Source organism: Borostomias antarcticus (genome assembly GCF_949987555.1).
Source record: "Borostomias antarcticus genome assembly, chromosome: 4".
Taxonomy (NCBI): domain Eukaryota; kingdom Metazoa; phylum Chordata; class Actinopteri; order Stomiiformes; family Stomiidae; genus Borostomias; species Borostomias antarcticus.
This window is the reverse complement of record NC_140237.1, coordinates 23,530,862-23,544,838: the sequence shown is the minus strand read 5'-3', so window position 1 is coordinate 23,544,838 and position 13,977 is coordinate 23,530,862. Positions and strand designations below refer to the sequence as shown.

Below are 13,977 nucleotides of genomic sequence, written 5' to 3'. Positions count from 1 at the left end.
CTGTTCCTCCCGGGGAAGGGCTGCCCGCACCGGGACCTGGCCATCACCATTGAAGATACAGTGGTGACACCAACTCGGACTGCAAGGAATCTCGGTGTGACCCTTGATGACCAACTGTCATTCTACGCACATATCACATCCGTCACACGCTCCTGCAGATTCATTCTCTACAACATCAGGAGGATCCTCCCTTTCCTCACTGATGAAACGGCGCAGGTGCTCATCCAGGCCCTGGTCATCTCCCGCCTGGGAGCCATTAAACCCCTGGAACTCATCAGCCATTAAACCCCTGGAACTCGTCCAGAAAGCTGCTGCTCGCCTGGTGTTCAACCACCCAAGGTTCTCCCACACAACTTCCCTTCTCCCTTCCCTACACTGGCTCCTGGTAGCGGCTCGCATTCAGTTTAAAACTCTGGTACTAGCCTAAAGGGCAATGAAAGGAACAGCCCCCTCCTACCTCCAGCCCATGGTGAAACCCTATACCCCCTCCTGACCGCTACACTCTGCAACCTCGGGGTGACTGGTTGCCCCGTCACTCCATGGAAAGGCTTTTTCTACGTTAAATGCAATTATTGTTAGTCGCTTTGGACAAAAGCATCTGCTAAATGACTGTAATGTAATGTAATATCATATCCTTATCTGACCCAAGCCCATCACAGTACACACACCCATTCAAGCCAGGGCCAGGGGCCAGGGCCACACACACACACACACACACACAGACACACCCAAACCCAGACTTCACACAAAAAGGGGAAATCTGAGTTCAGAGAAAAGGCGTCAATCAAAACTGACCACCACTTCACTACGATTCAGTGAAGGGAACTACATTCCCCTCCCATACAGTACATGCTTTTGGTAGCGTAACCTCCACTGAATGAAAGTCTCCCGTTCACTCAAGATCACAAAGGAGTCCAGGCTCGTCCAACTCCACTATCGCCCCCTGCCCCCTCCCCCGACTGATGGCCCCAGAGGTGGCGGCCATGAGTCACAGCGTACTGTATGTTAGCAACAGTAAAGACAGAATCCGAGAAGCACCGCCCCCTCCCTCCTCCTCCTATCCGCACTGATACTAAATATACAGACAAGATGGAGAGAGAGAGAGAGAGAAAATTATGCAGTAATGTGTAAATGTCCTTCCTCTCCAGCTTCACAGAGCGCTCTCTCTCCCCCCCTCTCTCTCTCCCTCTTTCTCTCCCTCCCTCTCTCCATAGCCCTCTCCTTCTCTCCCAATCTCCCTCCCTCTCTCTCTCTCCATCTCCCTCCCTCCCTTTCTCTCTCTCTCCATGTCTCTCTCTCCATCTCCCTCCCTCCCCCTCCCTCTCTCCTCCCCTCCCTGTCTCTCTCCCTCTTCCTCCCTCTCTCTCTAATACACACACTCACACACCACTTGCTACTCAGTCAGCCTGTAATGCACGACACAAGGAAGGGAATACTACAGGCAATGGTAGATGATTAACATTTAATAGCATTATCTCTTCTCAGAATGCCAGCTTGTTCAAATACGCTCCACTTGTACTGGAGGAGCTAAGTGCCTTTCCACCACAGAAGACAACAGTGCCTGTCCACCGCAGAAGACAACAGTGCCTGTCCACCGCAGAAGACAACAGTGCCTGTCCACCGCAGAAGACAACAGTGCCTGTCCACCGCAGAAGACAACAGTGCCTGTCCACCACAGAACACAACAGTGCCTGTCCACCACAGAAGACAACAGTGCCTGTCCACCACAGAAGACAACAGTGCCTGTCCACCACAGAAGACAACAGTGCCTGTCCACCACAGAAGACAACACACACTGGCTCAACCACGTGATCGATGCCCGTGTGTCGGCTCCCACAGCGCCAGTTTTCTGGCTGGCAGCTCCTGGTGTCCCTGGCAGTGGCCTGCCAGCCTCATTCACCTGGCTGCTATTTTCTCACTCACCCTTGATGACCCACCATACAGATGCTAGTTTAGTGAGACAATCCCCCAAAAATGTAGTGGGCGAGTTTTCCCTCAACCACTCTCTACCTGGATAGGGTGAGCAGAGCAGGTTGTGGATGTGTTCAGGGTTGGGGTTAGGTACTGTAGCTCTTTACCTCGGCAGGTTGAGAAGGCCTCCAGGCCCCTGCAGGCTCATGAAGTTGTGCCTCAGGTTGAGGTGTGTGATGTCTTGGCTGTAGAACAGATACTCGGGTACCGCCTCCAGACTGTAGCACGACAGGTCCACTAGGCTGACGGTCTGAGACACCACCTACACACGCGCACGCACACAGGCAGGCACACACACACATACACACATAACATCGGTCATATATTTCAGGCGATACTGTAAGTGTGTGTGTGCGGGAGTACAGTACATACTGAATCTGGTTCCAAGATCTAGGCTTTTTTGCATGGTTCAGCACTTTCTGTGCTACCCTGGCTTGTCATTAGCTATTAATCATCATTAATTATCAAGGCTCACTAGCCCTGAGCTTATTCTGAGTACCCAGAATCTCTCACTGTGGCAAGAACCTCTGGGAACAAACTTTGATACACGTGGACACAGAGAATACGATCAGATTTTGAATTGGATGCTGATTGGCCCGCGCAGATAGTGGGCTGTGCTGATAGGTTGATTTGGCCTCTGATTTCTACTTTTCAAGTATCGCTAACGAGTCTCTAGTGAGCTGGCGGTAGCATATCTGGCACACAAGGTGCAATTTATGTGGACTTTGTTCCAGGTTAACTCATTTCACTGACGCTTTTATTACACAAACGGCAAAGTGTATTACCTACTGTAAATCAGTTTTTCATTTAGTCATGACTATACGCTCCAGATGAAATAAATGTTCAAATGCAGCTGGATTTGTAAGGTTTTGTTTTGTGGAACTTGACTCCAGACTACCTTAACCCTAACATGTAGACTCCCCCAGTCACAGCTCACTAACCCTAACCCCCCGTAGACTCCTCCAGTCTCAGCTCACTAACCCTAACCCCCCGTAGACTCCTCCAGGTCTGACTGGTCTAGCAGGGTAGGCCTCTGGTCTCGCCTTACCACAGCTCTGACTGGTCTACAGGCCTCTGGTCTCGCCTTAACACAGCTGACTGGTCCACAGGCCTCTGGTCTCGCCTTAACACAGCTCTGACTGGTCTACAGGCCTCTGGTCTCGCCTTAACACAGCTGACTGGTCCACAGGCCTCTGGTCTCGCCTTAACACAGCTCTGACTGGTCTACAGGCCTCTGGTCTCGCCTTAACACAGCTGACTGGTCCACAGGCCTCTGGTCTCGCCTTAACACAGCTCTGACTGGTCTACAGGCCTCTGGTCTCGCCTTAACACAGCTCTGACTGGTCTACAGGCCTCTGGTCTCGCCTTAACACAGCTGACTGGTCCACAGGCCTCTGGTCTCGCCTTAACACAGCTCTGACTGGTCTACAGGCCTCTGGCCTTAACACCGCTCTCAAGCCTGGTGATTTTCTCCCTTCCAGACACCAGCCAATGACGCACTGTGAAACACCCTTGAAAATGGGATAGCTGCTCAGCAGAGCGTGTCTTCACATCACTGCTTTTAGAGACGAACAAAGACTAAAAAACCTCAGCGCACTCGTCAGCCCCCTCAGCCAACTAAGGCTAGCGAGAGAGAGAAAGAGAGAGCGAGAGAGGCTCTCTATCTCTCTCTAACCCCCCCACTCACACGCGCACACACACAGTAAGTGAGACAAGCACAATGGTCCTGATAGTGTCCATCACGGCAGAGGAACTATCTCAAATTAATCATGGGATCCACCCCTTCATCCCCCTTTCATCTACACCCCTCTGTCTTCCTCTCCAGCTCATAATTTCTCAGGAGCCTGTGATGTCAACATCTCCTGAACACTGGGAGCTAACAAGCTACTTCCCGCCCACTGATCCGCTCCAACATCAGAGACAATTGGATTGGATTTTTGTTGCACCCCCCCCCCACCGCCCCAACCCCCCCGGTCCCCTGGCTCGTTGGGTGCCTGCTCTGCCTTGGTGGAGGGAATTCACTGAGCTCGTTAGGGACCAGGGACTTGGAAGGGGCGGGGACACAATACCCATTAATTAGGAAATTAGACCCAAGATGAGCAGGAGAGAGCAGGAACTCCAAGGGAAGGCAAAACAAGTGATCTGAGATCTGAGAGGACAAGTAAAAAACAGACTCAAACACATGAAACAGTACCCAGTACTATATACTACACACACGCTCGCAGGCACACACGCACACGCTTAAACACACACACACTGTGATTCATGCACCCTCTAAGCCCCAGCTGTTCAATCACAAACCAGGTCTCTGTGGAGCCAATCAGAACCAATCAGAGAGTAGGCCTGGGGTCAACAGGGCTCCCATAGGCTACCGGGCCAGGCAGGCCAACCAGTCAGTAACTGCTCTCTCAGCAGCCAATCTGCCTGCCTACCCAGAGGGACCAACTAGGATGAAACACTGGAAACAAAACACTCTGTACTCCCCACTGAACACCTAGCAGGAGGGGAAAAACACACACACACACATAATGCTTTGGCACGCACACACACACACACACACACACACACACACACACACACACACACACACTAAATGACTGGTAAACACAAGACTGATAACGTGTGACTGGTAAAAACATACTAGTATGGATAAAATATAGAATATATACATACATATATACATATTTATACAGACTGTATGTATATATTCTATATTTCATACATACTGTATAATATATTTATTGTACACTATTATGTATAATCTCTACTATGTATATTCTTTATTCTAACCTGTATTATTAAAGTTAATCTTATCTTATACTACTAAACACGTACTACTAGTACACACTTACTTTTGAAGCCTGCCGATGCCAGCGCTGGTAGTCTGCCAGTGTATCAAAGTTAACAAAGTAGGTCTGTGCCTGGGGCCCGGCCGAGCTGAACATCAGACAGTGCTGCCTCCTCCTCACCTCCTCCACCTGGACACACCGAGAGAGACACGCCTCAGCAGGGAGAGACGCGCAGGGAGAGACACACCGAGAGAGACACGCCTCAGCAGGGAGAGACACAGGGAGAGACACACCGAGAGAGACACGCCTCAGCAGGGAGAGACACACAGGGAGAGACACACCGAGAGAGACACGCCTCAGCAGGGAGAGACACAGGGAGATACACACCGAGAGAGACACGCCTCAGCAGGGAGAGACACACAGGGAGAGACACTCCTCAGCAGGAAGAGACATGCAGGGAGAGACACACATGGAGAGACACACCGAGAGAGACACACAGGGGTTGGCAGGGAGACTAGGGCAGTTTCCGTCCTAAATATATGTGACAGCCGCTGGTGTTTTGGTCCCCGAGTAGGGCAATGCAATTTGAAAATATTTGAAGAAGATATGCTTCCGAGAAAAAGGGCTTTAAAGATGCAGAGTTGTTCACATTTCTCACAGGACATGGACTTTGATTACAAAATATAACTATTTAGTGATCCTAAAACTGTTTGTTATGGGGTTAGGGTTAGTTGGTTCTTCACAACTTCAACTTTCGTAAAATGAAAACAAAAAAAAAGCCTAAAACCCTAACCCTAAAACAAAACAAAAAAAACTTTTTGCTCATAGAGCAATTCGAGGTCTGTCTTGATGGGGACCAAGATAACAGCGGCTGCCACGTATTTCTACCTATTACTAACCCACATTTCAGCTCACAGAGACATGTCTGAAGCACTGTTCTTGAGCCTAGAGAGTGTGGTTGTGAATATGTGTGTGTGTGTGTGTGTGTGTGTGTGTGTGTGTGTGTGTGTGTGTGTGTGTGTGTGTGTGTGTGTGTGTGTGAGAGTGTGTGTGTGTGTGAGAGTGTGTGTGCGCGCATGCGTGTGTGCATCTGTACACGGTGTTCTACTCGTACTCACTGGACTGTCCACTATGTCCAGTCGCCAGTCAGTCCCAGCTGTGTTGTTGCATTTTTGTACTTGGCTGGGAGTCAGTGACCCCCCCCTGGGGAGTGTGGGGGCTTGGATAACAACCCCCTCGCCCCTTCCCCCAAACCCCTCCGCCCCAAGCAACACTTCACCCCCTCCCCTCCGACCCCTCACCTTTCCCCCCACCAGCGGCAGGATGTGCATCTTTCCCGTCAGGCTGTCTTTGACGGAGGCCACGATCAAACAGGTGCCGCAAAGGATGACCTGACGCTCCGCCCACTTGTGCAGCTGGGTCTTCCCCTTCCGGACGCTGAACACTCCCTTCAGCAGGGTCCTCTCCTGCTGGTCCGCGTTCACCGGACGCTCTGGAGGACAGGGAGGGGGGGGGGCAGTCAGACACATCAGAGATCAGTGGTCACGTACAAGGTCACGTGCACACACACACACACACCCACACACTGTAAGCAAACTGACACACACTTTGCACACAAACACACACTATGAAAACATGCGCGCGCACACACACACATACACACACACTGTAAGCAAACTGACACATACTTTGCACACAAACACACATACACGCACTATGAAAATACACGCACACACACACACTGTACGCGCAAACACACAACCCACCCAGCACATGATAGATTACCTCATGCAATTGCATACACATAAACAATATATGACACTAATTAGTAACATATGTTCTGAACAAGGTCATGCTATTGAAAGACAGAGAGAAGGAGAGGGAGAGAACCTGCCAGAAAACCAGTCATTTTGATATGAAGTCACGGATATGAAGTCATTCTGAAATGAAGTCACTTTGATATGAAGTCACTGATAACGGCAGGTCACTATGATGTCAACTTCGCTTTTGTCCGGTTAAAAGGCAGCATTTCCTAGAACTGGCCTCACATCAGCAGATAATGGAAACACCCTGTCCTTGTCTCATGGACTTGCCTGTGGGTCTCAGAGACCATCTAACAACCGACATGAGACGCAAGCGTGTCATTAAACACCCGTTTATTCAATGCAACAGTGGAATCTGAAGATTGTTGAAGTCTTTGTCATCTTTTGTGTTATGCTTCCATTCATCAGTAGAGATGACAGGTGTGGAAGAGCCAGTCCTCGGAGGTGCTCAGAGATCAGTAAGCTGAGAAGTTGCTCACCCATCTGAACAGCAGGAGAGACAGGGAGGACAAACTCACTGGCCCAAGACTCAAGCTGCCCTCCAGCGTTTGATCGGTCTACTGTAGTCTACAGTACGTCTGTTCAGTCAAAGAATAAAACAAAACAAGTGTGCTCTCACACACAAACATACACGCGCGCACACACACACGCCTCACTCAGTCTCCAATAGCACTGAGATTTTTGTTCCCTGTTCAGAGCCTTTCTAACCCAGTTGCATCAGTCAGGTTGATGAATGAGTCAGGCTTTTGTCACATTAAACTCCCCCCGTTCAATCTAATTATGTATCCAGCAGGCTGGTGCTGCCGGCAGGCCGAGCCGGGCCCTGCTGAAGGACACAGCAGACAGATAGCGGGCCGCCTCGCTTCACCGGGCCTCAAGTACACTCAGGTTAATAGCTGGTCAAACAAGCACGGAGGACCCACCGGACTCTTTTTTTTCCAGTTTCACTGGAAATAATAAGGTCTATGTTTACCCTAATTGTGTCAAACTATCAAGCCTTGTGAAGCATAACGGCTCCGCCGTTATCTCTCTGTTTAGAGACGAGAGCTGTGTTCCAAGCGCTTTCTAGCGCTATAGCGCCATGAGCTCCAGTGTAACACTACAGTAGGTGTAAAACATCGGTAGCCTAGCCAGCTCTAAACTCTAGCTAGCTCTAGTGCGCTCTAGGCAGCTACATACAGCTCGCCGATGGACACACATCCTTATTTCTGAGGCGTGGCAGCGGCGGTTGCCGGAGGATTGAAACTTAAATGTCAGGCTACTTGACTTTGCCCCGGCTGCCAAACCGATAATGAGTATGCCGAGCGCCTCAGAGAGTGAACAAGGCTGATCGATAGCGGCGTCTGGTCCCCGCCCCCCTCGCCGAGAGGAGCAACGGAGAGATCTGATCGAGCTAGAGAGGGAGAGGGATAACAAAAGAAGGCAAAGCCGATATGCCATATCACTGCTCAGTCCTATCCCGTGCGTGTGTGTGTGTGTGTGTGTGTGTGTGTGTGTGTGTTAGGGTAAGTGAGTCGGCTGACCTGTCAGAGACAGAGACCTGAAGCCCTCCAGGGGGTTCATAGCCAGGAATAGACGCAGTCAGACAGACAGACAGACAGACAGACAGACAGGCGGGCAGGCAGGACAGAGGCTCTCACTGTACATAGTAAAAGAACTGTACATTCCAAACTTATCCATCCTCATCAATTCAATTCAATAAGCTTTATTGGCAGGAAATACTGAGTAGCCTATGTAAATAGTACTAATTAAAAAACAAACAAACAAACAAAAAGAGAAGATAACATATATATGAATAAGAAATGCTGTAATAAATGGTAAAAATAATAATCACAATGTGTATATGTATGATTCTGTGCGCACAAGCGTGTGTGTGTGTGTGTGTGTGTGTACGTATTGGGCAGCCATAAATGCCCTGTCTCCTAGGAGTATTTTTCGTTTTGAGAGGTCATTTAGTTGTTTGAAGTCTCGAATTACAGAGTTAAACTTGTTAAAGTAGATGTTCCTTATTTCGCTGAATGCTTTACAGTATAGGAGGAAGTGCATCTGTGTTTCAACCAGTGATCACATACTGTATTCTGATCACATACTGTATTCTGATCACATACTGTATTTTGATCACATACTGTATTCTGTTTTCTTTTAGCTGCCATGATTTTTTGTCGTCCTTTTTTGATTGCCAATTTGTGGTCACTGAGTCTGTACTTGGTTAGGATCTGTCTCTGCTTTCTATCTCTGACAGAAGAGCGATATTCTCCCAATGTATAATCTATTTTTAGGGCCAGACAACATTCTAATCTACTTTGGCTTTTAGTTACATCTTTCCAGTGTTCCAAAAAGGTTTCTTTGCAATGTGTTATAATGTGGTTTACTCTGATTGGTGTTTGGAAAGCAGTGTTGGTGTGAGACTGGTCAGAGTGTGTGTAACAGTCAAGAAATGTGGTATGTCCCTTTACGATTTTGTGTTTGTGTTGTGTACGTGTGCGTGAGAAGCAACGTCACTGCCCCGTGCTTGGCCTAAAAGTTAGTTGGTTGAGAGATGCCTACAAGAAGGACTGAAATAATCTTCCACTTTTTTGCTTTTCTTTTATTACTCGAACAGTGATGCTTTGGTGTGGACACTATTTCATTTAATGTATGAGTAAAATAGAAGCCGTGAGACCAGGCTCATATGGTCGAGGTGAAGAGTTAGTCTATAATAAATTTGTGAAAACCCAGTATTGGCTCTCCCACTCTGCTTGAGCTCCGCCATTACGGTAGCACACAGAAAGAAGTGTTACATGTGTCTGAGAGGGGGCTGTTAGTCTCAGCACCAGCTGACATAATGGACTCTTTTCTGGGCTCAGCTCTTTGGTTTGAATGGCTTTGGAATGGAGAGTGTCTAGAGGGCTGGATTTAAGGTGGTTAAAAAATGTGAGTGCTTTCTTTTTAATGTTAAGTATTAGTGGGTATCTGCCTAATTCTAGTCTACATACATTTGTTGGTGTTTTTCTATATATCTTTATCTTTTATCTTTATATCTGCAGAATTCTGCATGTAAAAACTTGCGCTCAAATCATTTAAGCCAGATTTGAATTGGAATTTGGTAATTATAGACTTTTCTCTTAATTGCATTTAAAGCTCTTGGAGCTTTTTCTTTTAGTGCATTCACTGCCATGTTGAAGCTCCCAGATGCTGTCATGGTTATGACAAGATAGGTATAACTCATACTCTGTTCAATGATATTATTATTTATGGTAAACTGCTATTTGTTTTCTTGACATCTGGGGCATTTTTGGAAAATCATGAACAGCAGCCTCATCACTCTCTGACCCCGACACACCGCAACGCTTCACTGTACTGACTCAAGCTCACACAAATCTCTTCTTCCCATAACTCCTGAGAATACCTGGCCAAAAAAAAACAACCCAATAATCACCTCACTGCCCTGAGTGACAGGGTCCAGTGGTACTGTAGCACACAGTTGCAGAAGGCACTCTTCATCATTAGAGCTTTGCATCATGGGAGAGGGTCTGGTGGGTATTGTGTAGACATTGTGATGACCCAAAGCTGGAACACACAATGACTCCACAAAGGAAAGGCACAGAACCACGGTGACAATACCACGTCTAGCGGTCAATCTTCAACGAATGTCCGCGAGTCGGAAACAGTCACAAATATTTTGATGTTTGGCAATTTTATCTGAAAGGCAGCAGTAGAATGTAGCTCAATACAGTAATCATATTTATACACAGTCAGGCCCCAAAAAGCCCTTTCAAATCAAATTTACACTGAGGTCCATTTGATGTCCTTCACGTAGGATGTCAACAAGCGTTCTAAAGTGGACATCCCTCCTGAACGTACCACTCCTGATCTGTGGAGGCCCTGTGTATGCTGGGTAAATGGTCCTAGCAGAGACACAGCAGGGTACTGCCTTGTCTGACCCTGGCCAGGCTCGGGCCAGGCTGAATTCCTACAGCGACATCACTGACAAATCACCAGCAGCAGCAATAATATCCAGTATCAGTACATTACATTAAAGTCATTTAGCAGACACTTTTATACAAAGCAACACAATAATTGCATTTAACATATAAAGTCAGTGTACTACTTACTCGCCAGAACTCACAAGTGCATATCCTTTCTAAACTAGTGACTAAGTGCATAATCTAGTGCTAAAGCCAAAGTGCAAGAGTAGAAAAATATCTCAGAGTGGGCTTGCTAGTCTAAGGGACTTTAGTAATATCCAGCATTGTTTGACACCTTGGCTGGTGGATCATTCATAAACGGATGTGTCCTGATTAATTAAATATCCTTATCCACTGATATGAATGCATACTGTAGTTCTACATCAATATCAGAAAATAATAAACTAGGCCAATGCTGGTTGGATGTTTCACTGCAAGCTGATGTTGAGCAGGCCTAAGAGACACACAAAAAACATATGGACATGATTTCTTTCCATAATGAAAGACATGCTCTCTTTCGTGAATGCACACATATCCACTCATGCCCAGACACACACAGGCGCGCACACACACACACAGACGCAGACACACACACTAGGGGTGCAGAAGTGCTCAATCAGTGAGAACATCGAAAGCTTCCCCTTCCTCTTGTCAAGCACAACAAACACTTTCTGACAATCACTGGCTCGTTCGGTGACTAAGAAAACATGTCTCTGTCTCTGTCCTTCACCCAAAACAAACACAGGCTTTCCCACAAGGTCAGAGATTGGTTGCCCGGGCAACATCTGACCTACCCTGCCTGCCACCTCTGCACCATCTCCGCCTCCCATTGGCTCCTGAGCAGAGAAGAGAGCCAATCAGACACCATTGATGATTTATGATGTGGACCAATCTCACTAGCCATAAAGCGAGTAGAGGCACGGCAGCAGATGTTGTGTAACTGTTTTCTCTCTGAGGTTTCCCTTTCTCTCTCGTTCCCTCATGCTCTCTCTCCAGCAGCTATTGGAGTCCTGACGCTTGAGAGGAGAGGGGAGGAGAAGCAGAGGGAGTGCAGTAAGTAGAATAATCATCGGCCCAAGTCCTCCTACGTCTTCCTCTGAGAGGCTTCCAAACCACATGGTGACAAGTGACAGATCCGAGTCTCCTCACTCGTCCCCGCCCACCCCTCCACAGTCCCTTCAATTCAGCGTCCGTGTTGATGACAGCCTTAGTGACAGTCATATTTAACCACACTTGCCAGCTGGGCAGGGGGCGCTGAGCTTCCCTGTTTCCTGTGGCATGAGAGGGTGTGGATGGCATGGGAGGGTGGGGGTGGCATGAGAGAGTGGGCGGCAATCAGCCACAAAGCCTCCATAAAGATAATGATGAAGTCGATACTTATACGCCCCACCTGTGTGGTACTGTACATGTCAAACACTTGGGCAGGCCCTTAGACCAGGTGGGTTTACGCTGTCCAATCTGACCCCCCCTCCACGGAGCGGACGTACCCTGCCGTGGTCAGACTCCAGCGGAGGGGGCCGGAACACAGTGCTGCTAGTATCCCAGCGCTTGTTTGGGCTGTTTAAGATGGCATAGATTAGGCTGGCCTGCAGTGTGTGTGCAGTGTGTGTGTGTGTGTGTGTGTGTGTGTGTGTGTGTGGGCTGGGGGTTCAGTGGAGGCGGAAACACAGGCTTACAGCCATCCGGGCTCCGAGCTCTGAACACAGCAGGCCGTTTCTGGCAAAAACATCAAATCACTGCAGAGAGGGAGGGAGGGAGAGAGAGAGAGAGAGAGAGAGAGAGAGAGACAGAGAGAGGGAGAGATAGAGAGAGAGAGAGGCCCCCTCAGTGACCTATTCTTACTGTGAGGAATTCTATTCAGAAAGCCCTCCCCTAATCTTGCCTCAATGCAACTACAGACCAAATAAAAAATTCAGTGGAGACCGACTCCTGGCTCCTGGCGATGGCGGCCGGACGCAGACACAGACAGGCAGGCCTGCAGGTGGGGAACATTTCTGCACACCGAGGGTACGCCTCTGCGCCTGCACCTGTATGTTCCCCTGGGTGGGTGTGGGGGAGCGGAGAACGTCCCGGCAGTTATCGGAATAGCCTTATGTTAAAAACGTATAATCGCCCCCCCGCCCCCCCCGTTCCTCATTGAACCAACCTCATTTCAGGCCTCCGATGCAGCGACGGCGCAATCCAGGCGCGAGGCCACGGTCTGACGCTGGAGAAACTCTGGAAGGGGATTACTGAGTCCCGTCAGGGGATCCGCCTATCGTATCGTGTCAAGATGAGCAGGCGGGGAGAGGGGGTAGGGGCTGCTCTGTGGGGGGGCGGTCTCTCAGGGGGGAGCTGCTCGGTAGGGGGTCCTGTCGCTCAGGGGGGGGCTGCCTCTCTCCAGGTTTCCTCATCTCACTCTTATCCCCCCTCCTACGCTCCTCTTCTGTTCTCCCCAGGTAGCTATTCCTGTCTTCTTTCACTCCCCCCCCCCGGCAGACTCAAGTGTGGGCTTGGCAAGGCTGGTCCGGTGCTTCTGGTCATGTCAGCGAGTGCAGCTTAGAGCCCCCACCCTGTTTATTTAGTTTTCATTTTCTGTTCCGATAAGTTGGCTCCCAGCAGATCAATAACTCATTAGGTGACTAAAGCCTGCTCTCAGATGATTTATTTCCCCTGGCGCTCAGAGGCCCTGATGCTCTGCGACTGTGGCGGAGACCGCAGCTTCAGCACGGCGCACACGGCTTCAGAGGCTTGGTCTGAGGGTGAGGCCGGAGGCTGTGGCCAAGGCCGCCTCAGTGTCAGAGGCCTGGACTACAGGTTTGAGACTCTGTGTTTGAGGCTGGGACTATAGGTTTGAGACTGTGTTTAAGGCTGGGACTATAGGTTTGAGACTCTGTGTTTAAGGCTGGGACTACAGGTTTGAGACTATCTGAGTCTGAGGCCGGGACAACAGGGTTGAGACTCTGTGTTTGAGGCTGGGACTATAGGTTTGAGACTCTGTGTTTAAGGCTGGGACTATAGGTTTGAGACTGTGTTTAAGGCTGGGACTATAGGTTTGAGACTCTGTGTTTGAGGCTGGGACTATAGGTTTGAGACTGTGTTTAAGGCTGGGACTACAGGTTTGAGACTGTGTTTGAGGCTGGGACTACAGGTTTGAGACTCTGTGTTTGAGGCTGGGACTACAGGTTTGAAGCTCTGTTTTTAAGGCTGGGACTATAGGAGCCTATATAGAGACTCTGTTTCTGAATGAAGAGTGAAAGTTTAATGGGCAGACAGATGCGTTTCGGCCTTAATCCATCATCAGCATTGTCCGTTTGCCCATTAAACTTTAAAGACTATACTGTCTATCTAGTGAGTGCCGGTTCTTTTCTTTATTCACTGTATCACCCTACTGGGCACCAGTGACTGTTCATTGAAACCAGGAGTTGTGCGCACTCTCACGCTTCACTCAGACACAGAGTCTCAAAC

The 13,977-nt window shown here is 48.9% G+C and overlaps 1 protein-coding gene across 1 annotated transcript in view; it reads right to left on the bottom strand.

Moving 5' to 3' along the window:
• The window catches only part of phlpp2 (PH domain and leucine rich repeat protein phosphatase 2), a gene marked incomplete at both ends in the record, with an annotated part of 42,849 nt that overhangs the window by 15,037 nt on the left and 13,835 nt on the right, over positions 1-13,977 (bottom strand). Inside the window, 3 exons of the mRNA XM_084436917.1 lie at positions 2,079-2,233; positions 4,824-4,949; positions 6,062-6,252. Coding sequence (XP_084293043.1) covers positions 2,079-2,233; positions 4,824-4,949; positions 6,062-6,252 — 472 coding nt within the window. The remainder of the gene's footprint in view (positions 1-2,078; positions 2,234-4,823; positions 4,950-6,061; positions 6,253-13,977) is intronic.